This window comes from Arachis ipaensis, chromosome B4 (genome assembly GCF_059453495.1).
Source record: "Arachis ipaensis isolate K30076 ecotype BB chromosome B4, ASM5945349v1, whole genome shotgun sequence".
NCBI lineage: Eukaryota > Viridiplantae > Streptophyta > Magnoliopsida > Fabales > Fabaceae > Arachis > Arachis ipaensis.
Window position 1 is genome coordinate 6,253,851 of NC_142439.1, and position 20,315 is coordinate 6,274,165.

Here is a 20,315-nt window from a genome sequence, read left to right on the forward strand (position 1 = left end):
AATATTCTCTCCAAAACAAAATAAACATAATCCAAAACATAATTATAAATATTGTCTCTAAAATAACATAAACATAATTCAAAATACTCAATTTTTATCTTCATACTCTTGTAAGTTAGGTTGGGGGAAGTTAGGTTTTGGCAAAAAAATTACAAAAATACCCCCTCACTAAAAAAACCTTAGCCCGACGGGGAAGCCCGTCCCGCCCCGCCAAAGCTCGCCAAAACCCACGGTTTAAGCGGTGCGAATTAGGCAGGCTTTTGCTATTTGGCGGTCCCGATTTTTCAGTCCCCCCGCCTTTTTTGGCGGGTTACGCGGGTCGGCCCGGCGAATTTAGGCCCGTTTGTCACCCCTACATTAGAATGTCTTATAAGTATGTGACTTGAGAACCTCTCAATATATATATATATATAGTAATACTTTGAGAGTAATTCTCTAAGAGTAATGTTATAGATAATTAATTTTTTAATTAATATTAGTTAATTTTAAAAAAAATTATTTTATTTATTTTAAATTAAAATATTAAATTATAATTTTTTAATTTTAAATTATAAAATTAAGTTTTAAAATTAATTAATTGTGTTTTATATTGTATTATTGTATTATGCCAGAGTTAGGTTTTAGATTCAACCCATCCGAGAGTGATGGATCAGCCAATTAGAATGTTATATATATATATATTTATTTATTTATTTTATAATTCGGCAAACTAAGAATTAATCTGTCATGAATTAGAACTTTATTTAAGAATTTGTCGTTAATGCATTGTTACATGTATGATTCAAAGCTTCAACACTTTCTTAAACAAATTAACGAGTTAACCATTAAACCAACTAAATTAGTTAAAGTATTATTATATTTATTTGTTGGAAAACAGAGTATTTTATTTTTTATCCCATAGCATGCTTATATTGTGTTAAAAATACTTATAAAATATGAGAAACAATTCAAAAATTAGAATTCCATGACTTTGTTTCTAATAAATAATATATTCAAAATTAAAGTAAATCAGCGCCTATTAGGTAAAACAGCACCCTGCTAGGATTTTTAGCGTAGCACCCTATTAGGGTAAATTAAACTATCAAAATTAACACTTTTTCACAAATTCTAAAGTACTGCTGCCATTATCAGACATGGATGAAAGAGGAACAGATCACAATTACTATAATCCAGAGGTTAACGGGGATGAGGAGGACATGGTGTTAATTAAGGAGGAAGACATATCCATTGGAGTACAAGCCTGTAAAAAAAAGTCTTATATGGAGAATCTTTGTTGATCGGATATTCTCTGTAGGCACAATGGAGAGCTCTATGAAGGCAATATGGAGCAGACTAGAGGGTTTTCAAGTGGTAGAGAAAGATCGCAACCTTTTTCAATTTTTCTTTGGAAACAAGGACGAAACAAAGAGAATTAAGAGAGGATCACCATAGGTATTCAAAGGGTATGTGCTCCACGTTAAAGGATGGGGTGAAGGAGGAGCTACAGAGGCGAAGATAATCTCTACCTTTCTGATTTGGATTCAATTCTGGGATTTGTCAGAACAATTCAAAATCCTTGAAGTAGGACGCAAATTGGGAGAAAAATTGGTTCAATCACTGACATTGATTTCTTTGAGGTAAGGGGAAAGGAAACAAGAATTATAAAAGCACAAAAAGAGATGAATGGCTTCAATAAAGTTAAAGACTCGCTAAAACTGGTTGGACCGAACAAGAAAATTATGAAAATTGGACTCCACTATGAATGTTTGGGAGTAGTCTATAATTACTGTGCTTTGCTAGGACATGAAGTGAGAATCTGCCCAAGTTTTTTGGAGGATTCAAGGAAGCAACAAGTCAAACAGAAAGCCATTGGGGATTGAGTCAAAGCAGCTCAGGTGGGTAAATAGGTGGAAAGAAAGGAAGGCACTGAATCCGAAGCAATGAGGAACACTAGTAGGTCCTTCCCACAACCAAGGAAAAAACCAGTTCCCTCATGGATGCTGGAAGGTTTTTCAGGGCTGCACATGGAGGATAAAAGAAAAACTTTAGAATGTAATTCAACCTCATGCAAAGAAGTAAGCATACAAATGGTTGAGAGAAAAAGGGGCAGCTCTTGGAGATCCAACCCATAACTGGTTAGTACAGGGGTATTGGCAGGATTCCGATGCCAATGAACATTGAGGAGATTGTGGTGACAAATGATGATAGCCTATCTGCAAGATCAAAGATGAATAATCTGAAAATACTAGCCAGACAGAAAGGAAGTTTGAAATTAATGTATGTTGGTAGTAAGAGAGGAAATGTTGGAAAAGAGAACAAAAGTAACTGGAATAAAGTCTGCTTGGAGAATGATAATGATGTTGCTGAGAGGGTGGAGGGTGCCAGCCATAAAATGGCACCTTCGGACCCATGAAGGTGCTAAGTTGGAACTGTCGGGATTTGGAAAGATTCCTGCCATTCCAAAACTTTAAAGGGATGTGTCAATTCCATTCACCTGTGGTTGTGTTCCTTTGTGAAACCAAAAATCAACCTCGATTGGTGGAACATAAGCTAAGAATGTACAGATTTCATGATTGAAAAATTGTTTATCCAAATGAGATGGATGGAGGGTTGGTTCTAGCATGAAAAGAGGGGGTTAATATAGAAGTGTTACGGCAGATCACTTTTACATTGCAGCCAGAATAAAGGATGAGGTTGCAGATGTATCTTAGTGATTAATTGGAGTCCATCTGAGTTGCTCTGATCAAGTTCGGCTAGTGTAGTATGGAAAAATCTCTAATGTGTGCTGGCAACTTTAGGAAAGAATTGTAATGTTTGGGGACTTTAATGCAATTGTCAGTCAAGAGGAGAAAACAGGAGGAAGGCTTAACGCATGGAGTTCTATCAAATAGTTCACAGAACTTATAGACGATAATGGCAAGCAGACCTTATACCTGGTCTAGTCGCAGAAGGGGAGCGGGCCTTGTCATGGAGAGGATAGACATATTTATGGCAAATGGAGACTAGACAACTATATTTCCGGCAGCTTCGATTCTGAGGCTTGTAGAAAATGACTCTGATCACACACACACACACACACACACACACAAAATAACTAGGTTCTTTATACAATAACTTACAAACATAACCATCACGACTCATAACCCTCTTTACAAGATACATTATTAATGGCGAGGGAAAAATAAATAATAACTAATCTAATATGACAATATCGTATAAGCAAAATGTAATTAAACTATTTGTAAGCTTCTTCATCCGAACCCTAAAAAGATAAAGCTGTAGGGAGGTGAGAACCTAACCACATGGTCTCACCACGGATTTTCAGAATTGTCATAAGTAGATATTTAAAAAAAAAAACATTTTCAAGCACAGTGATCATCGTTGTCATATGAATCTTTTGAAAACCAACAGTTTAACATTCAAAAATCCAAAACCTTTTTAAAAGAAACAGTTAATTATAAAAAATTCAAAACCTTTCTTTTCATATAAGAAAATCTTAAAAGTTTCATAAACTGTATGAATGACCAACCTGTTCTAAGCATAGGTTCATTAAGTCTATGCTGAACCAGCTTGATTTTCATACTTAACTAAACCTCAATCAGAAACCAATCACAACCTCTATCCCATCACATAATCAATTAACACTATCATCAATTCATCACCAATACTCAATCTCAAAAGTATCACAAACAAAAACAAATACAGACAAAACAGACAAGAAAAACACAGGTATAGATAGCAGTTACAGCAAATTGCTCAAATAGCAGTTAATAACAGTTAAGCAATTAGGCAAACCAACACAAATTCAAACTCAAAAAAATACATATGATGCATGTCTTCCCTATGGCCGATGAGTCTCATCTGTCAGTTATATAGCCAAATCCGACATGTCCAGTAGCAAATCCTGGATAGGAACACGAAACATAGAGCAAGTGAGACCAAACCACAACCCTTACATCTTACCCGCATACCCGGGACAAGGGGGACAACCTCACCCCTTGCCTCTTACCCAAGCGGTGTTAGAATTCTCAACCCGGAGTAAGTGGTGACAAAACTCAACTCTTGCTTTTTACCCAGCGTCTCGAACTTTTATCCGGAGTAAGTGGACAACGCCACTGCCTCTTACCCAATCACATATATCTCAATTAGATTCAATTTTATTTTCAAATTCATTCAATTCAGTCAAAAATCATACTTTTAAATCAATCCTTATCATCCTTCATTCAAATTCAGTCATAATCATTCCTTATTATCACACTCATCCTCATCACACCTCCCATTCCGTTCATCAAAAATTCAAACTTAAAACATAATTCATTCTTTTCTAAATAAATCAAACTCAAAATGTAATCCTTAAATCCAAATATTTTTAAATAACCACTTCAAACGAAACCTCCAATTTTTATAAAAATTTCGGTAGCATCTCCTCTAAAATTCGGACTTTGCCACCCTTCAAGGGTTCCAACCAAACCATTTTTCAAATTCTTTTCAAATCAATTTCAAAATCAAATCAAATCCAATATCTCAAACAATTTTCAATATCAAACAATTTTTAAATATCAAATTCTTTCCAATTTTTGTAAACCAATGCTGATATCAAATCAGGTTTCAATATCAACCCACTTCCAATTTCAACCATTTTCAATATAAATCTATTTTTTAAATATCAATTCAACTCCAAGACAAAAAAAAAAATCACTTTTCATAATACTTAATTGAATCAACTTTTCAAATTTATTTTTATCCACAACCATGCACCACTCAAGCAATCAATAATTCCATCAAGCAAGCAATCACATCCATAAGACTCACATAATCACAGAAATATATTTTTCACATCAAATCTATTTATAACAATTCTGTAATAGAAAATAAGTTTTAAGAAAAACTCTTAAAAACAAATGCGTCAAAGTCCCTTTTTCTTTCGGTTTATAGCAGCGACAACACTTTCAACCGCTCCCGCGGCAGCAGCAGACATTAAACACCACATGCAATCACAGTAACTCGACCTGAGATATTAACGTCGCAAATTTCTCAACAAACTATAACAAAACGCTAACAACGAGGGTTCCGAAACAAAAAAACTTACCGGACTTACGAATAACTGATCAAACGGGGCAGCGGCAGCTCCAATGATGATGCAGTGGCTTGATGTCACATGCAACAACCATGAATCTCAGCATGCAAGAATCGAAGCTTGCCCCAAGTAGACAGGGGTTCCAACGGCGGTTTCCGGCGGTCAGAACGACGACACGAAGCTTCGGCGGTGACGAAAACGATGGCAACAGCAGCAACTAGTGCGATGACAAGCTCCTCGCAGCAACTCCTTTTTCCTCCTGGATCTCACGCGACGGTTGTAGTAGGAAGCTCGACGGCGTTTGGTCTTCCCTCCTCGGCAGCGACGCGACAGAACGGCAACGATGATGGGATCTGCAGGCGGCAACACGACGCAACGACGACGGCTCCCTCCTCACAGTCTCTGGCTTGCGTCTCCTTTCCCCTCTCAACGCTGCTCTCTTCCTTTCGGAAACACAACGGCGCGGTGAACGGCATTGGTCTCTGCCGGCGTGCTCCCCCCATCTCCTTCCTCTTCTCTTCTTCTTCTCCCCTCTCTTCTCTTTTTCCCCTTTCTCTCGTTTCCTTCTCCTACGTGTGTGTGTATCTGTTGGTTAGGGGTTGGGGTATGTGTGTGTGTGGCGGCTGCTGAGGGTAGGGGTGTTAGGGTTAATGTTCAATTTGGGAATGTTTTGGTTAATTAAGGTAGTGTAATTTTAATAAAATTAGGGGTAATTGAATAATTAAAAACCAATTTTAATTCAACGAACTTATTTTTAAATAAAATATTATTTATTTATCATATTACAATTTATCTTTAAATAAATACTCTAATTCAAGGATTAAAGATAATGAATTTAATTTTTTTTTTATTCATAAAATAAAATTAAAAAATTTAAATATTCAAATTAAAGCCTATACAATTCACATTATTTTTCAATTACTAAAACTTAAAATTTGAATACAAAAATTATTCAATTAATAATAAAAATCTATCAAAATATAATCTTTAATGTATATTATAGTTCATAAATAACTTATTATTTAATTTTAAAAAATCTGGAATTTTACAGTGTGGCCTTGAGGAGGTTCGGTCACTAATAACTGCAACATGGAATATTTATTTTGAGGACTCAGTCATGTTTAAATTAGTGCAAAAGCTGAAGTTGTGTAGGCATAAGTTGGTAGAATGGTAACAAAGTACTAACCAAAATTTCAAGAAAGAGATAGACAGGCTGTGTTGGCAGATTGAGATACTTAAAAATGCAAGAGTGTTTGGGGGAGACGAGTTAAGTTTGTTGGAAAATGAACTACAAAGGGCTAATAATAAGAGGAAAGCTACTAGAAGAAAAAGTCAAGAGTCAAATGGCTGAAAGAGGGGGATAAAAACTCGAAGTTCTTTCACCAATCCTTCCAATCCCGGATTTGCAACAACAAAATCTGGAATCTGGAAAGAAATGACGGAAGCTTCTTAACAAAGGTAGCTAAAAAGTACTTTTCGGGGCATTTTTTCCTCCATAGAACATGACGATCCAGAGCCTCTATTTGAAGACTTCTCGGCCAAGGTCTCCCCAGCCATGAATCATTAGCTTCTTCGGCCAATTTCCTTGAAAGAAGTGAAACGAGCAACCTTCAGTATTAATTTTGACAGTGCACCAGGAGATGATGGTTTCACGGTAAAGTTTTTTCATTTCTACTGGAATATTATTGTTGAAGATGTCTATAAGGCAGTAAAGAATTTCTTTGTGAGTGGAAGAATGTTGAAGAGCTTTAATCACATTCAAATCTGTCTAATTCTAAAGATCATTGATGCACATAGTATGTCTTAGGTTAGACCAATTAGCCTAATATCTGTTATCTACAAGAGTATTTCTAAAGTAATTGTTCACCTACTATAATCTATTATGAATTTGCTAATTAGTTTTAACCAGAGTGCCTTTTTAAAGAGGAGAATAATTTCTGATAATATTCTTATTGCCCATGAATGCATGCACTACTTAAAGAACAAGAAGATGAGCTTAAACTCATAAATGGAGATTAAACTGAATATGTGTAAAGCCTATGATAGAGTTGAATGGCTTTTCCTATGGTTTATGTTGGGGAAGTTGGGTTTTGATCCTATGTGGAATAAATAGATTCAATAGGTAGTTACCATAGTTTCTTAATCTGCTGTTGAAGGACAACCATTTGGTTTCTTTAGACCAAATAGGGGTATCCGATAAGGTGACCTCTTATCTTCATACTTATTTATTTTTTGTGCAAAAGGTTTATCCTATTTGCTACACAAGGTAGAGCAAAATGGTATCATCTGTGGTAGGGGTGTAAGTTACCGAACCGGACCAAAAATTATCATAGAACCAAACCGAATTTTACAACAACCGAATAAAAAACCGAAAAAACTGGTTTTTTTTGTTTTTTTCGAATTAAACTGATCGGTTCGGTTCGGTTTTCGGTTGTCTTTACTGGAACCGAACCGAACCGAAGAGTGAGGGTTCAGTAGTGTGTATTTTTACTAAGTTGCCCTTTAACCTACGTATAAAAGGGCCAATCAGCCACAATCCTAACTCTTTCTTCTTCTCCTCTTACGCGCAGTACATCAGCTGAGCAGCACACCCAGTCACCCACAAAACACTTCTATCTCCCATTCTTCCACCTCCAACCTCCAACCTCCGAGCAGCACTCCAATCCAGTCCGTCGCCGAGCAACAATCCATTCGCCGAGCAGCAGTCCGTCACCGAGCAGCAGTCCATCGCCGAGCAGCAATCCAGTCACCGAGCAACACTCCAGCGGCAGAGTAGTCCAACTCGAGCAGCACTCCAGTTACTGAGCCGTCTCCTGAGTCCATGCCGTCGTCCAGTCATAAGCCGTCGCAAAAAACCCTAAGTCGTGGCAAGAAACCCTAAGCGGAGCAGCACTCCAGTCACTGAGCAGCACTTCAGTCGCCGAGCAGCACTCTGGTCGCGTGAGCCATCTCCTGCAAATCATTATATTGATTAGTTAGATTAGTTAAATTCACAAATCATTATATTGCCATAGTATATCAAATTTAATTTGTCCTGATTATTGTTGCTGGTCTCTTCTTAATTAAGAAGATGAATTTGATTTCTAATTTGTCTCTGAGGGTTGTTACTGGTTTGTGCTTAATTAGGAAGACAAGTTTGATTAAAATGATTGTCTTTGATTGTTGTTGCTAGTTTGTGCCTAATTAAAAAGATGAGTTTGATTGAAATTTTTCTGCAAAATTTTTGTTGTTGTTGCTTTTACTGAAATTTGTATTCGGTGAGTGATGATAAAAAGTGGGTTACTATATGTTACATGATTCACTTATATTGTATTCAAGGAGGAACTAAGGGCCTCAATACAGCTTTAGCCTTGTCTAATGCCATCTCTAGCCTATCAGGTTTGCTTTCGATGCTTTTTACCTTTTTTTCAATCTCTCAGATCCATTTATATTTGAGAAAATTACATATATTTTCAAAAAATTTGTCTCTGAAATTAATATGCCTTTATAATCCCAAAATATGCAGTGATGGTATTTGGCAAGTTGTGGAAATTGGAACCGTTACCTGAAGAACGTAAGAGCAAATGGCAAAGAGAAATGGACTGGTTGCTGTCTCCTACAAACTATATGGTTGAGTTGGTTCCTGCAAAGCAAAATGCTTCCATTGGTGAAATCTTTGAGGTATTGTTTCATTTGATCTGGAATGGAAATGATTTAACATTTTATATGAATCACACTGCAGTACAATAAGATAGTCACTGTGTTTGAATAGATAATGACCCCGAAAGCTCGTTCTGATGTACACATGAATCTTCCAGCACTTCAGAAATTGGACTCTGCTTTTTGTAGGTCAAAATCTTCATTTTATAAACATCCTGTGAAATCACTATGTAGACTGTATTGACATCTTAATATTTTGATTGACAGGAGATACTAGAATCCATGGTGAATACTGAGTTCTGGTATGAAGAGGGAGGAAGCTGGGCACTGAACGAAAGAGGTTGATTCATCGGGGAAGAGTGGTACACCAAATATTCAAGGCTGTCAAATCGATAAATGATAATATTTTGCTTGAAATTTCTGTGCCAACAATTATTAAAGATGCACTTCTAAAGGTAAGACTTGGAACTCTCAAGACTTGGAATTATATGTTTTTGTTAACCTCAACCACTATATTCCCATTAGTGATGATTAAAGATAACAGAAAAATAGGATGATCTATGGTTAGGTATAAAGTATGAACATGAATAGAGCATTCCATTATAAGGAATAGTATTGGTTCTTAATTCTTAATCTGGTAACACAAGAAAATTTGCAAGTTTTTTCATTCTTGGATCAAGAAATATGATCATAATGTTAGATAAACTTTCTGTGCACTGTAATTCAATTTTCATTGAATCATCGACTAAAATAATCTCTGCATAATGTTAGATAAATTTGTTGCTGGAAACAATACTTTTGGTGCTGTTGATGAGTTAAAATGCTAATTTTTCATTGTTATGTTTATTTTTGTAGAAATTGCACCAACCGGAGAAGATGATGACGAGTCTGGTGTGGATTCAGATTTAGCATGGTGGCTGTTTGGTTTTTATTTGTTTAAAGTGACTGTTTCAGTTTAAAGTGTGTTTATTTTTGTTGTTTTGTTAGATATTTTTAATTGTATTTGTTTTATGTTTAATTAAGTTGAATTTGTATTGAATTAGGATGTGATATACTCTTGTTATTCTAGTTTATTGATGGTTTTAAACTTTATTTTATGGTAATTTAAATTCTGATTATTAGATGTAAAAAACTGAAAAAACCGACCGAACTAAACCGTTGTTGGTTTGGTTCGGTTCGGTTCGGTTGTTCAAATAGCAGCCAACCGAATAGTTGGTATCATTGTAGAACCGATCAGGTCGGTTCGGTTGGTTTTCGGTCCAAAACCGAACCAAACTGAACCGATTACACCCCTAATCTGTGGTATTCAAATTAACAAATGGTGTTCCTCAATAAACCATTTGTTATTTCCAGACGACTCGATCCTATGTAGCAGGGCTAATGAAGAGAGTTGTAATAATATCCTTCATCTACTTGAGAGATATGAACGAATGAGCGGTCAAAAGGTGAACCTGGATAAATCCACAATCTTCTTTAGCAATAACACGTCCATGGATTCTCGACTGGACTTGGCGGATAGGCTAAACATTCAGAACATCGAGGCTCAGAATAAATATTCAGGCCTTCTGTCAGTAGTACAGAGATCAAAGAAGGTCACCTTCAGTGTGATCAAAGAGAAAGTTATACATAAAGTACATGGCTTGAAACACAGACTACTAACACCAGCAGGCAGGCAGATTTTAATAAAAGCAGTAGGTGAGGCTATTCCCACATACTCTTTATCCTGTTTTTGGCTTCCGGACACTCTGTTAAAAGAGATCTATAGAATTCTTCAGCCATTTTGGTGGGGTCAAAATGGGGCAGAAAAGAAGATGTTGTGGATAAGTTGGGAGACGATGATACGACTAAAAAGAGAAGGGGTTTGGGCTTTAAAGATCTTTGAACTCAGAACCTAGCATTACTAGCTAAACAGTGTTGAAAAGTCGTAACTCAACCAAATACTTTACTATCTAAAATATTAAAAGGCAAGTATTTTAGGTATGGTAATATAATGAGTGCTAAGTTAAGGACGTTACCGTCATGGGGTTGGTGGGACATCCTGTAGGGATGCATTGTGCTTGAGAAAGGCCTGATCTGGAGCATTGGAATTGGTTCAGTGGTAAGAGTTTTTCATGATCCATGGTTGCCTTCACTATACCTGTTTCGACCGCCTCCTCCCCCTGAGTCGGAAACTGACTTTCAGAGCCTAAGAATCGTATGGGTAAAGGACCTCATCCTGCCAAATGGGACATGGCATAGTGAATTGATAAACAAAAAATTCTCAGAAAATATTAGTCAAAGAATCCAAGCCATTACAATCTCAGATGAAGCAGATAAACTCAAATGGCTTCACACTAAGAGCGATAATTTTGAAGTGAGCTCAGGTTACAATATAGCATACCAGTTTTAACACCCCCTAATTGATCTTTGTCTAAGTCTACTACAGTATCATAAAACTTGGTGTACACTCTGAAAGTTGCCTCTGCTCCCAAAAGTCAAGATATTTATCTGAAAATGTCTCCATAAAAAGTTTCCCGTCTTAGATGTTATTTTATATGCGCATATCAAGCGTCAATCCGACCTACGCAACAAATTTAGAGGAGAAGCCTTTTACTGTTAATTCTCTCCGTCTTTGGACCTTCGACTTTCTAGCACCTTTGGAAGGAGAAAATAAACGAGTATAAGAGACAACAGAATTGTTTATATAAGCTAACCCTGTTGGTGATCTTAAGCTAGAATGTGTGGAAGGCTAGGAATCGGTTTGTCTTCGAGCAAGAAGAAACAATAGCAGAACTCACGATGAATACCTTCCTGAAGTTGCTAGAAAAATTAAAGGCTAACCCCTAATTAAGTGTTATTTTCTCCTTTTAGATTTAGTTTCTCTCTCTTTTCTTTTCAATACATTATTTAGTCTTTACTCATTAAATGAGAGGAGATCTCTATTTATTTATTTATTTTTTTGTTCTAGATAAGGATAAAATTATTTTTTTTTAAAATAAATTACCTTTATTTTTTTTAAAAAAATAAATCATATATTCAAAGAAATTTTTTCATATTGAGCTTTAAATTTAATCTAATCCAACATTTTTAATTTGAATTTTAAACATTCACATCTCATCATCAAATATCCAATAGTCCAACGTCGCACTAATATATTTTAGGAAATATTTCAAGTGAATTGGAAAGTACCGGTACACCAATTATTTTAACCGTTGATTTTAATTAATATATATTATATATATTTTTTATAATTCAGATCAACGGTTAAAATAACTGAAGTACCGATATTCTCGGTGCACTTAAAATATTTCTTATATTTTATCTTACAATCAAGTCAATTTAGTAAAGATATTGTCAATTAATTTTATTTTTTTAAATATACAACCACAAAATTATCATTTTTAAATTCAAACTCATATCTTATCTTTTTTCAAATTTTAAATAAGGATTTGGTTTGAGCTTTAACCCTATTTATACACCAAAAGTAGAAGACCAGAGAAGGTTAAAGTTATAAAACGTCATCGTTTTTGAAGCGCATAGTTGGGTTACTTGCGAAAGTGGCAATACGAAACATAACGTTCCGTGTTCCACTTAAACTCAAATCTAAGCTAACTAACAAAAGCAACAAATCTTCAGCTAAAACCATAAGTAAGACTTTTGTGGGGAAAACAAAAAAATTCTAAAACCCTAATTTCAATTATATATCCTCTTTCGTTATCCATCCCACTCCATTGCCTCTGTTTCGTTGAGAGATAGAGACACAAAAAACAGAGGATCCTTTCGTGTTAGGTATGTAATCCTAATTCCTTGGTTTTCCTGAAAAAGCTTTCAGTTTTTCTTCGTCTTGCTCCTTCTTCTTCTCTTCGATTTGTTCGTGGAAGCTATGGTTTCTGATGTTTCACTGTTTGAGAATTGCAGGCACCGCCAATTCTGTTTCCAGTTTCAATATGGCCAAAATCTCCTTTAAGCTTCAACATCCTTTCGGTATTCTCTTTTTTTTTTTTTTCAATTAATTTATTCTTTTCCCAATATAGAAGGGGTTTGCTTTCTGTAATGATGATTATGTTGGCATGATTATTGTTCAATTCCACTATGCTAAACACAGCTTAATGTTTTTATACCTTTCAGAGAGAAGGCAAGGTGAAGCTTCTCGAATTCGAGAGAAGTATCCTGATAGAATACCTGTATGATTGCACAATGTATTCATTCCATGTTTATGTTATTTTTTATATATTGGAGTACTCTTATTCATACGTGAGAATTGGGTGCAGGTGATTGTGGAGAAAGCTGACAGAAGTGATATTCCGGAGATTGATAAGAAGAAGTAAGTGGTTTTTATCATGTGCTATTTTTAACCCTTCTGATTTTATGACTTGGAATATTAGTTTGCTACCTGATTTCTTTGTTCATTTATTATGTGTATGATGGTTTTATGTAAATATTTGGAATGTCATGAAAAAATTGCATGTTGTGATGATGGTAATGAGTTTCATTATGTTATAGGAGTGTTGACGATTATATGGTTTCTGTTTGCCACTTTGTTTGGAATGTCATGCTAAATATTTGGAATGTCATGCTAAATTGTTTTGATGATGGTTTTATGTAAATATTTGTCATGAAAAAATTGATTGTCATGAAAAAATTGCATGTTCTGATGATGGTTTTATGTAAATATTTGGAATGTCATGCTAAATTGTTTTGAACTATTTGTAAGAGATTAACAAATTACGCATCGGTTTGAGCATGCTTTGAATTTCAATGACTAAACCTTTTTTAATTTGCATATTTTATATTCGATCAATAGGATTATATCTATTTATGTTGATGGATGTATGTAGTTGATTAGAGTCTGTGCACTAGAGGATTCTCAATTGATTTTGTTGCAACTCTTGTGTGATGTTGTAGATACCTTGTCCCAGCTGATTTAACTGTGGGTCAATTTGTCTACGTTGTCCGCAAAAGAATGATGCTAGGTGCTGAGAAGGCTATTTTCGTTTTTGTCAATAACACACTACCTCCAACTGGTAAGTGTCATCACTCATTAACCCAAATGTTGTTTTTGCCCTTTGTGGAAGCGCTTCTGAACTGAGTCCCCTGTTGTTGCAGCTTCATTGATGTCTGCTATTTATGAGGAACATAAGGATCAGGATGGCTTTCTTTACATGACTTATAGTGGGGAGAACACCTTTGGATCTTGCTAAGCGAAATTTATGATGACCTCTGTAAATAGTTTCTGCAAGGTGCAAATTATTTGCAGCTAATCATCGGTACAAAGTCCTTTGAGTAATTTTTTTTTGGTGGTATATTGAGCAATGTTATCTTACACCTTGATTATGTTTCATTATTTTAAATTATGAATTTCAATGGATGAGAATTGATTACTACACTTTCTTTTTAATTCTTAGTTGCATTGTTCGAGTAACATCATCGTCTTCTTGATGCTATAATTTGCACAAACACATTCTTAAGAGTTCCCAAATTTCCATTAGTGTTAATTAATCTTGAAGGAAGATTGATCTTTTTATTGTTATTTTTTCCCTGAGTAACAATGAAGTACACCATTAAGAATGTGTGCATCCAAAATTCCGGAGTTGTTAGGTCATTGGAGCTGTGTTCCCATCTGACATTATAATTTTTTGAGTGAATACCTCACTTGGCCCCTGACAATTATCTAGGACTGACAACGAGGTCCCCAAGGAAAAAAAAACACCAAATCCGGCTCCTTTTTTTTTTTTTGAGACTGATTAGTTCCTATACCAAAAAAAAAACATTAACTTTTTTTGGCACAGAGGCTTCGTTGTCCTTTTAAGGTAATTGTCAAGGGTCGAGTTGTTTTTTTTTTTGTCAAGGGCTTCGTTGTCTTTCGAAGTAATTGTCAGGGCTATTTTGGATTTTTGTCTAATTTGTTGGGTTTAAAATTTAGGGTTTAAGATACAATGCGATTAATAAAAAAAAAAAGAAAGGAGAATAAAGAGAACCACTTGTTTTCGGAGCATATAAAATTTTCTCAGGTACTACAAGTAGATTTAGGAAGTATACGCATTTGGGCACCCAATGAAATAATCAAATAATAAAAAACGAGTGGAGTGGGCATCCCATTTATTTGGATGTAGTCTTTCTCTTGAGTTGGATCTTGATCCAATTGACACAAATTAAAGTGCCGCTTTTGATTTTGAGCACACCTATCATTGCAACTGCCTTGACTTTGGTGAAACCACCGCCACCCTTGGTAGATTTCTTGGTGTTGTTGGCGCCGGTATCCATGTCATTTTGGGATCTGCTGCCAATGGCATCATCATTTTCCATGGCACCAATACCCCCAGCACCCCACACATCAGCCCAACTTTCACTTCCCATGTCTCCTAGTACCATCAGAATAATTTATTAAAAAATAAATTCGTTAATAAAATGTTTCTTTTTAGCTTATTTAACGAATATTTGAAGAATACTTGTTAATGTTTTCAAACTAGAAGGTTTTAATTGAAAATTTTTAAATTTTAAATGTATTTATTAAGTTAAAAAGTTTCAAAATCCACTCTCCTTAATTAACAAGTGTTTGTTAAACAATAAAAAATAATAAAGAATATCTTTTATTTTTTTGGTCTAATGAACACGTTTAAAATACTGGCTAAAAATAATAGATTAAAAAAAACTACTTTTTTTTTCACACTTTCGTTTTTTTAATTGATGTCCTGAAGGAATTATTAACCGAAAAAAATGGCAAAAAAAAAAAAAAGAATAGTGCTCATGTATATGGAAAATATTTTGGAAATGATACACTAAAAATTTGTTGAAATTTGTTGAAATACATACATTACTAGTCTTAGCTTGAAATTTGTTGAAACTTGCAACTTTTCATACATGCATGTCATAAATAATACTCAAATGTGTAAATTCTAAGACCATGTCAAGTTTTCAACGCTACCATACTATAATTATTAGAAAGTCTACTTAACTCTTAAGAGTTGCTCATAGTCATAGAGGAGACGTGAATAGTACCTTGTATGAGTCGGTGTTAGATGCACTAGATTTGGGAAACTCTATAGGGAGGAGTTGTTAAAAGGAACAAAGTGATGCGGTGTTAGAAATGGCCTATTTTTTCCTGCTATTTGCTTTTTATTTCTTCAAAGTTATATTTATCTTGTAACAATTGAGTGGCCAACCCACCAATTTTATTATTTCCATCTAACCAAAGAAAACTTTGTTTGTAATTGAATTTTAAAATCTTCAACCTTGTCTCATTGTCGTGATACTTCGGCCAGCATTTTCTAAACTTGTCTTAGTCCAAAAGTATTTGTCGTCGTCCACTTAGATTGTATCAATGCATGGATTCTCCCTGCTCTTGTTGTATCTGCTACTTAGAATTAATATAATGTCATTTATTCCTTGTAATATCGTCATCTAGTAACATATATATGATTTTCGTTATTAGTGTTTATAAGTTATGTTCCAATGCTACATCTAGTAAAATAAAACCTAGAAATTGTATCTTTATTTCAACACATACTAGTCAGAAGGAAATTTTGGTCAAAGATCTGGTTACTCAAGACTTTAAAAAAGAAAAAGGAAATAAAGCCTCGTCCAAAACGAGGAGGAAAAGGAACGTAACGAAAGATCAGAAGGAAGTAATGTTTACGTATAAGGGAGACTGAGTTGTGTATATATGAAAAGAAAATAAAGCTGTAAAGGCAAATGGAGCCTAATTCAAGTGAACGTAGTTGAATCATACTATATGAAAATTGTTATAACCAACCCAACACTTATGGTCTATGAAACACGGACACTTTCTTGATTTGTCATGTCTCCATGTCGGACACATTTTAGACACGATACACCACTTATGGTCTATGAAACACGGACACTTTTTTGATTTGTCATGTCTCCATGTCGGACACATTTTAGACACGATACACGTGGTCATTCGTCTGATATGTGTGTTTTATGTCCAATAACTATGTCTTAATAAAAAATACATTTAAATATTATTACATATTAGTGTGTCCAATCTTATTTTTAACATGTATTATTAAAATGAGTTTAAAAATAGTATATATTATTAATTATTAAAAAATAAAATATAATTTAAATATTTTATATAATTAAAAAATATTAAAAATAATTAAAAAATTGATTTATATATTAATATCAATAAAATATTAATATATCATTACAATCTATTTAAAAAATATTTTATATTTTATATATATACCTATCGCCATATCTTATAAGAATTTTAAATTTGTCTATCTATGTCCATGTAATCATAGCTTAGGGCGCTATATTAAGCAGTCAAAAAGCACAATGGGTTGCCTTATCTTTAGTCATTCTCCAAGACCATATCAAACATTTCTTTCTATTACTAGAAATTGTTGAATGACTAGTGAAAGGAACGCATGTTATTATTTTGGAATCACTGCACTAAACAAATTGAAGTGGACATTCTGGGTACAGAGCAGGGACTGAACGATTACCTAACAAAATAAATGCATGTACAGCAAATTTAGAGAGCACAAGCCACTTGTGATTCTCATTGCCATATTTTTTAGTGGGTACAAGAGTTGTCCACGTTAGAAATCGTAGTTTTCTGGAATATTGACATTGAAAAGAAAAGAAAGTTACCACTTTGCCACTACATGACGATAGGAAGGGAATGCTATTAGAAACGATAAAGTTAAACTTGGCCATCGGTTCTACCACGAAAACCTTAATTCCCCTTTCCCTTTCAATTCCTAGCACCATACTCAAAAAGGCAATACAACGTCAACCACAGATAAAAAAAGAAAGAAAAAAAATCTATCTATTACTAAGGTATTATGAACAGAAACCACGAAATAAGCAAAGAGATTCATCAGTTCTAACTTGTAATTAATTACACTTTTTATCAATCAGTATTGACGCCAAAATCACCTGTATAACTTCTCACTTGCTGATTAGAAATTGAATCTGACGGCCGTGACATATTAACTGCATAACAGATACAAGTTTTAGCACCAAAACATAATCATTCCTTATTCATTATGTCACTTATGAATTATCTTCCTAGTCAGACTCCAAGTCAATATTTCTAATTTCTCAGTTACTTGGGCTTTCTCACAGACTTGGGCTTCTTTCCTTTCCGTGATCTATCATCTATATTACTAATCCACCTATACCCATCAGGTATAGCAAAAGGGTCTGAATCCAAATTCAAATCTAATGCCACCGAAGAAGAAGATGATGAGGACGATGAAAATGAAGACGATAAGGAAGAATACTCTCTTTCTGGTTTTCGCTGAGCATCATCATCGTCATCTTCACTGAACAAATGTGAAGGACTCGAGGATGGAGTATAGAATTGCTCGAAAGGTTTCAGCTCCATGAACTTGGTGAAAGTAATCACCACCTTCACCGTAGGGACCACCGGTATCGCAACCTGACCCCACACCAAAACAAATCATTCAATTATTTAATTATTGAACAATAATGTGATTACAGGTTGTATTTGTATTGTCAAATCACATGTTTAATCCATTGAGCGGACAAGGTTCCAACACTCAGAAGTCAAATCCAGTCAGTCGTTACATCTAATAATATTTTAATATCATAATCTATTATTTTCCAATTCCAAGACTAACTGTTCTGTTTGTGGGACCCAACAAACCTAACCGTCAACCAACTAACCATCACAAGGGAGAGCAAGACGTTACCTTCACCGGGAAACTCCCCGCCGGGAGCTTTGTTGTGAGCAGCTCTCTGAGCCTCCTCACTGCTTTCACCTTGTTCGCCAGAATGTCCAGTAACGGCAGCAGCTCCTCTGTCTTCAACGGAAACTGCTCCGTCAGCCACACGGACGGCCGCAAGCTTTTCACATATTCCTTCTCCTTCGTCTGCACCGGCAAAGGCGCTGCCGTGTTTATGTTCGCCGATGATCTCCTTGGTGGCAGGGGTGCTGTCATGTTAACGCTCGCCGATGATCTCCTTGGTGGCTGAGGTGGCACCGCTTTAATGCTCGCCGATGACCTCCTTGCAGGCTGAGGGGCTGCCGAAGGAAGCACTACGTCCACACTTTTTCTTGCCATCAGAACACACTCCCTATCTTCCCTCACGAAACTGCTGTGTCTTCTCATGTCATTGTTCATACCAAAACTCGGATACTCCGCCACGAGAAAACCGTCGTCGTCTTCGTCCAGTTCCAACGGCAGCACTTTCTCGATCGCCGTCGCGTCGGCTTCTCCTCCAGTGACGGTGCCGTTGGTGGAAGTGGCCTTTCGTGACCGGAAACTGAAAACCACGTTGTGCACTTCGTAAACCCTAGCTTTCCACTCTCCAACTGTCTCCGTTTTCTCCTGCCGCCTCCAGTTCGTTCTTCCGACAAACTCCGCCTTCGTCACGTCCATTCCTGGACGGTAGACGCTTGTCTCGGAGCAGATCCCAGCGGCGTCTGAATAGCTCATAGGAGCTCCCGCGTGCTCGAACGCATCGAAGATTGTCCGATCGTCGCGGTTCAGCACGAGCAGTGAACCGGAGGGGATTCGAAGCTCTGAATTGCTGTCGCCGAAGAAGAGAAAGCTCTGATCGGCGCGTTGGATTTTGAGGCCGTCGAATCCGGCTAGAGATGTATCAGCTCGGAGGTTCCCGTCACGCTTCCAGATTCGGTAGGTGTCCGACGGAGTGATCTTGCCGATAAATGGAATCACGGAACTCTCGAAGTGAAACGAGATCTCCATGTAGAAGTCTCGCATGCGACGGAGAGCGGTGACAAGACGCGGAAGGCGGCGGCGCCACTTCCCCCATGCAGAACGGTGGTGGAGGCGAACGAGGAGTTGCGCGATGTCGGAGGAGCGCCGGCAGAGCGCCTCCTGGAGCGGGTTCCATCCGGCGGCGTTCTGGAGGGATGCGTCGGCGCCGGCAAGAGCCAAAGCGCGGACAGCGTGGTAGTCGTTGAGGCGGACGGCAAGGTGAAGAGGTGTTTCTCGTAGCGGAACGTCGCGGCGGTCGAGGACGGCGGAAATCTTTTCGAAAAGTAGTTCTTGAGAGAGTGCGTCAGAGTCGGTTTTGATTTGGTCCGGGTCGGGGAATGGGGGCAGCTCAGAGATGATTCTAGAAAGTGCGTTGTGGTCAGCCATAACGACGGCGTAGTGGGCGGGGCTGTGAGAATACTGCTCTGGCTTGATGACCTGAGACGACGTAGTTTCATGAGCGGCGTGCTTGGCCATCTTTGGAAAAATTGCTTATCTGAGAGGAAGATGTGTGGGTTGGTTTCGTAAGTTGGTGGGAGTGATCAGTGATGGATGATTGAGTACGTAATAACTGTTATGCTATGCAAAGGGAACAAGCTTGCTCCGTGGATTATGCCATGCTCTGTTTTCTTGTGCCTTTTCTTTTTCCTTCTAACTTCTCTTCTATTATTACCCTTCCCTGTTGCCATGTCACTTATCTTACTTTATTATTATAATAAAAATTTGGAGATGCATGCAAGGGGTAGTATATGAGCTGCATGTATGCAGTTAAGTATCAGTATGCTAAGGTTATATGAAAAGAAAATTAAGAAGCGAATAAGACAAGGTGTTGCGGAGTGATCTACTGACAAAAGGCTGCTTCTTCCACTTTGGGAGTTAGGACCATGTCTCTTTTAATATCAAATATTTTTATAATATAAAAA

The 20,315-nt window shown here is 36.5% G+C and overlaps 3 protein-coding genes and 1 long non-coding RNA gene across 8 annotated transcripts; 2 read left to right on the top strand and 2 right to left on the bottom strand.

Annotated features, from left to right (window-relative positions):
• Positions 1-7,600: 7,600 nt before the first annotated feature.
• Positions 7,601-9,798, top strand: LOC107638629 (rop guanine nucleotide exchange factor 14). 5 transcript variants are annotated; one of them, XM_088485778.1, is made up of 6 exons: positions 7,601-7,996; positions 8,375-8,434; positions 8,562-8,716; positions 8,808-8,884; positions 8,963-9,150; positions 9,551-9,798. In XM_088485778.1, the coding sequence occupies exons 3-5, from the start codon at positions 8,564-8,566 to the stop codon at positions 8,970-8,972; spliced, it is 240 nt and encodes a 79-aa protein (XP_088341904.1). In that variant the 5' UTR covers positions 7,601-7,996; positions 8,375-8,434; positions 8,562-8,563; the 3' UTR covers positions 8,973-9,150; positions 9,551-9,798. The 5 variants fall into 5 exon arrangements, with proteins under 5 accessions (XP_088341904.1, XP_016197467.1, XP_020976244.1 ...); XM_016341981.3 differs by having other exon boundaries at positions 7,601-8,434; XM_021120585.2 differs by having other exon boundaries at positions 7,601-8,434; positions 8,808-8,880.
• Positions 9,698-11,552, bottom strand: LOC148566553 (uncharacterized). Its single transcript, XR_015881346.1, has 2 exons — positions 11,076-11,552; positions 9,698-10,910 (listed from the first exon to the last, which is right to left on the bottom strand). It is a non-coding gene; the product is annotated as an uncharacterized LOC148566553 (long non-coding RNA).
• A 696-nt stretch (positions 11,553-12,248) lies between these two features.
• Positions 12,249-14,072, top strand: LOC107638630 (autophagy-related protein 8C-like). Its single transcript, XM_016341982.3, has 6 exons — positions 12,249-12,463; positions 12,593-12,658; positions 12,803-12,858; positions 12,946-12,998; positions 13,580-13,698; positions 13,781-14,072. The coding sequence occupies exons 2-6, from the start codon at positions 12,622-12,624 to the stop codon at positions 13,873-13,875; spliced, it is 360 nt and encodes a 119-aa protein (XP_016197468.1). The 5' UTR covers positions 12,249-12,463; positions 12,593-12,621; the 3' UTR covers positions 13,876-14,072.
• A 3,293-nt stretch (positions 14,073-17,365) lies between these two features.
• Positions 17,366-20,076, bottom strand: LOC107635909 (uncharacterized). The gene is made up of 2 exons (XM_021120586.2): positions 18,361-20,076; positions 17,366-18,086 (listed from the first exon to the last, which is right to left on the bottom strand). The coding sequence occupies exons 1-2, from the start codon at positions 19,867-19,869 to the stop codon at positions 17,751-17,753; spliced, it is 1,845 nt and encodes a 614-aa protein (XP_020976245.2). The 5' UTR covers positions 19,870-20,076; the 3' UTR covers positions 17,366-17,750.
• Positions 20,077-20,315: the final 239 nt, after the last annotated feature.

Bases quoted from the DNA above. Each gene is read 5' to 3' on its own strand.
- LOC107638629 (XM_016341981.3), top strand. From the start codon at position 8,350: ATGATTCACTTATATTGTATTCAAGGAGGAACTAAGGGCCTCAATACA. The intron at 8,435-8,561 runs GTTTGCTTTCGA...CAAAATATGCAG, and splicing joins TGCCATCTCTAGCCTATCAG to TGATGGTATTTGGCAAGTTG. The intron at 8,717-8,807 runs GTATTGTTTCAT...GTGTTTGAATAG, and splicing joins CCATTGGTGAAATCTTTGAG to ATAATGACCCCGAAAGCTCG.
- LOC107638630 (XM_016341982.3), top strand. From the start codon at position 12,622: ATGGCCAAAATCTCCTTTAAGCTTCAACATCCTTTCG. The intron at 12,659-12,802 runs GTATTCTCTTTT...TATACCTTTCAG, and splicing joins TAAGCTTCAACATCCTTTCG to AGAGAAGGCAAGGTGAAGCT. The intron at 13,699-13,780 runs GTAAGTGTCATC...CTGTTGTTGCAG, and splicing joins TAACACACTACCTCCAACTG to CTTCATTGATGTCTGCTATT.
- LOC107635909 (XM_021120586.2), bottom strand. From the start codon at position 19,869: ATGGCCAAGCACGCCGCTCATGAAACTACGTCGTCTCAGGTCATCAAG. The intron at 18,087-18,360 runs GTAACGTCTTGC...GTGTGGGGTCAG, and splicing joins CGGGGAGTTTCCCGGTGAAG to GTTGCGATACCGGTGGTCCC.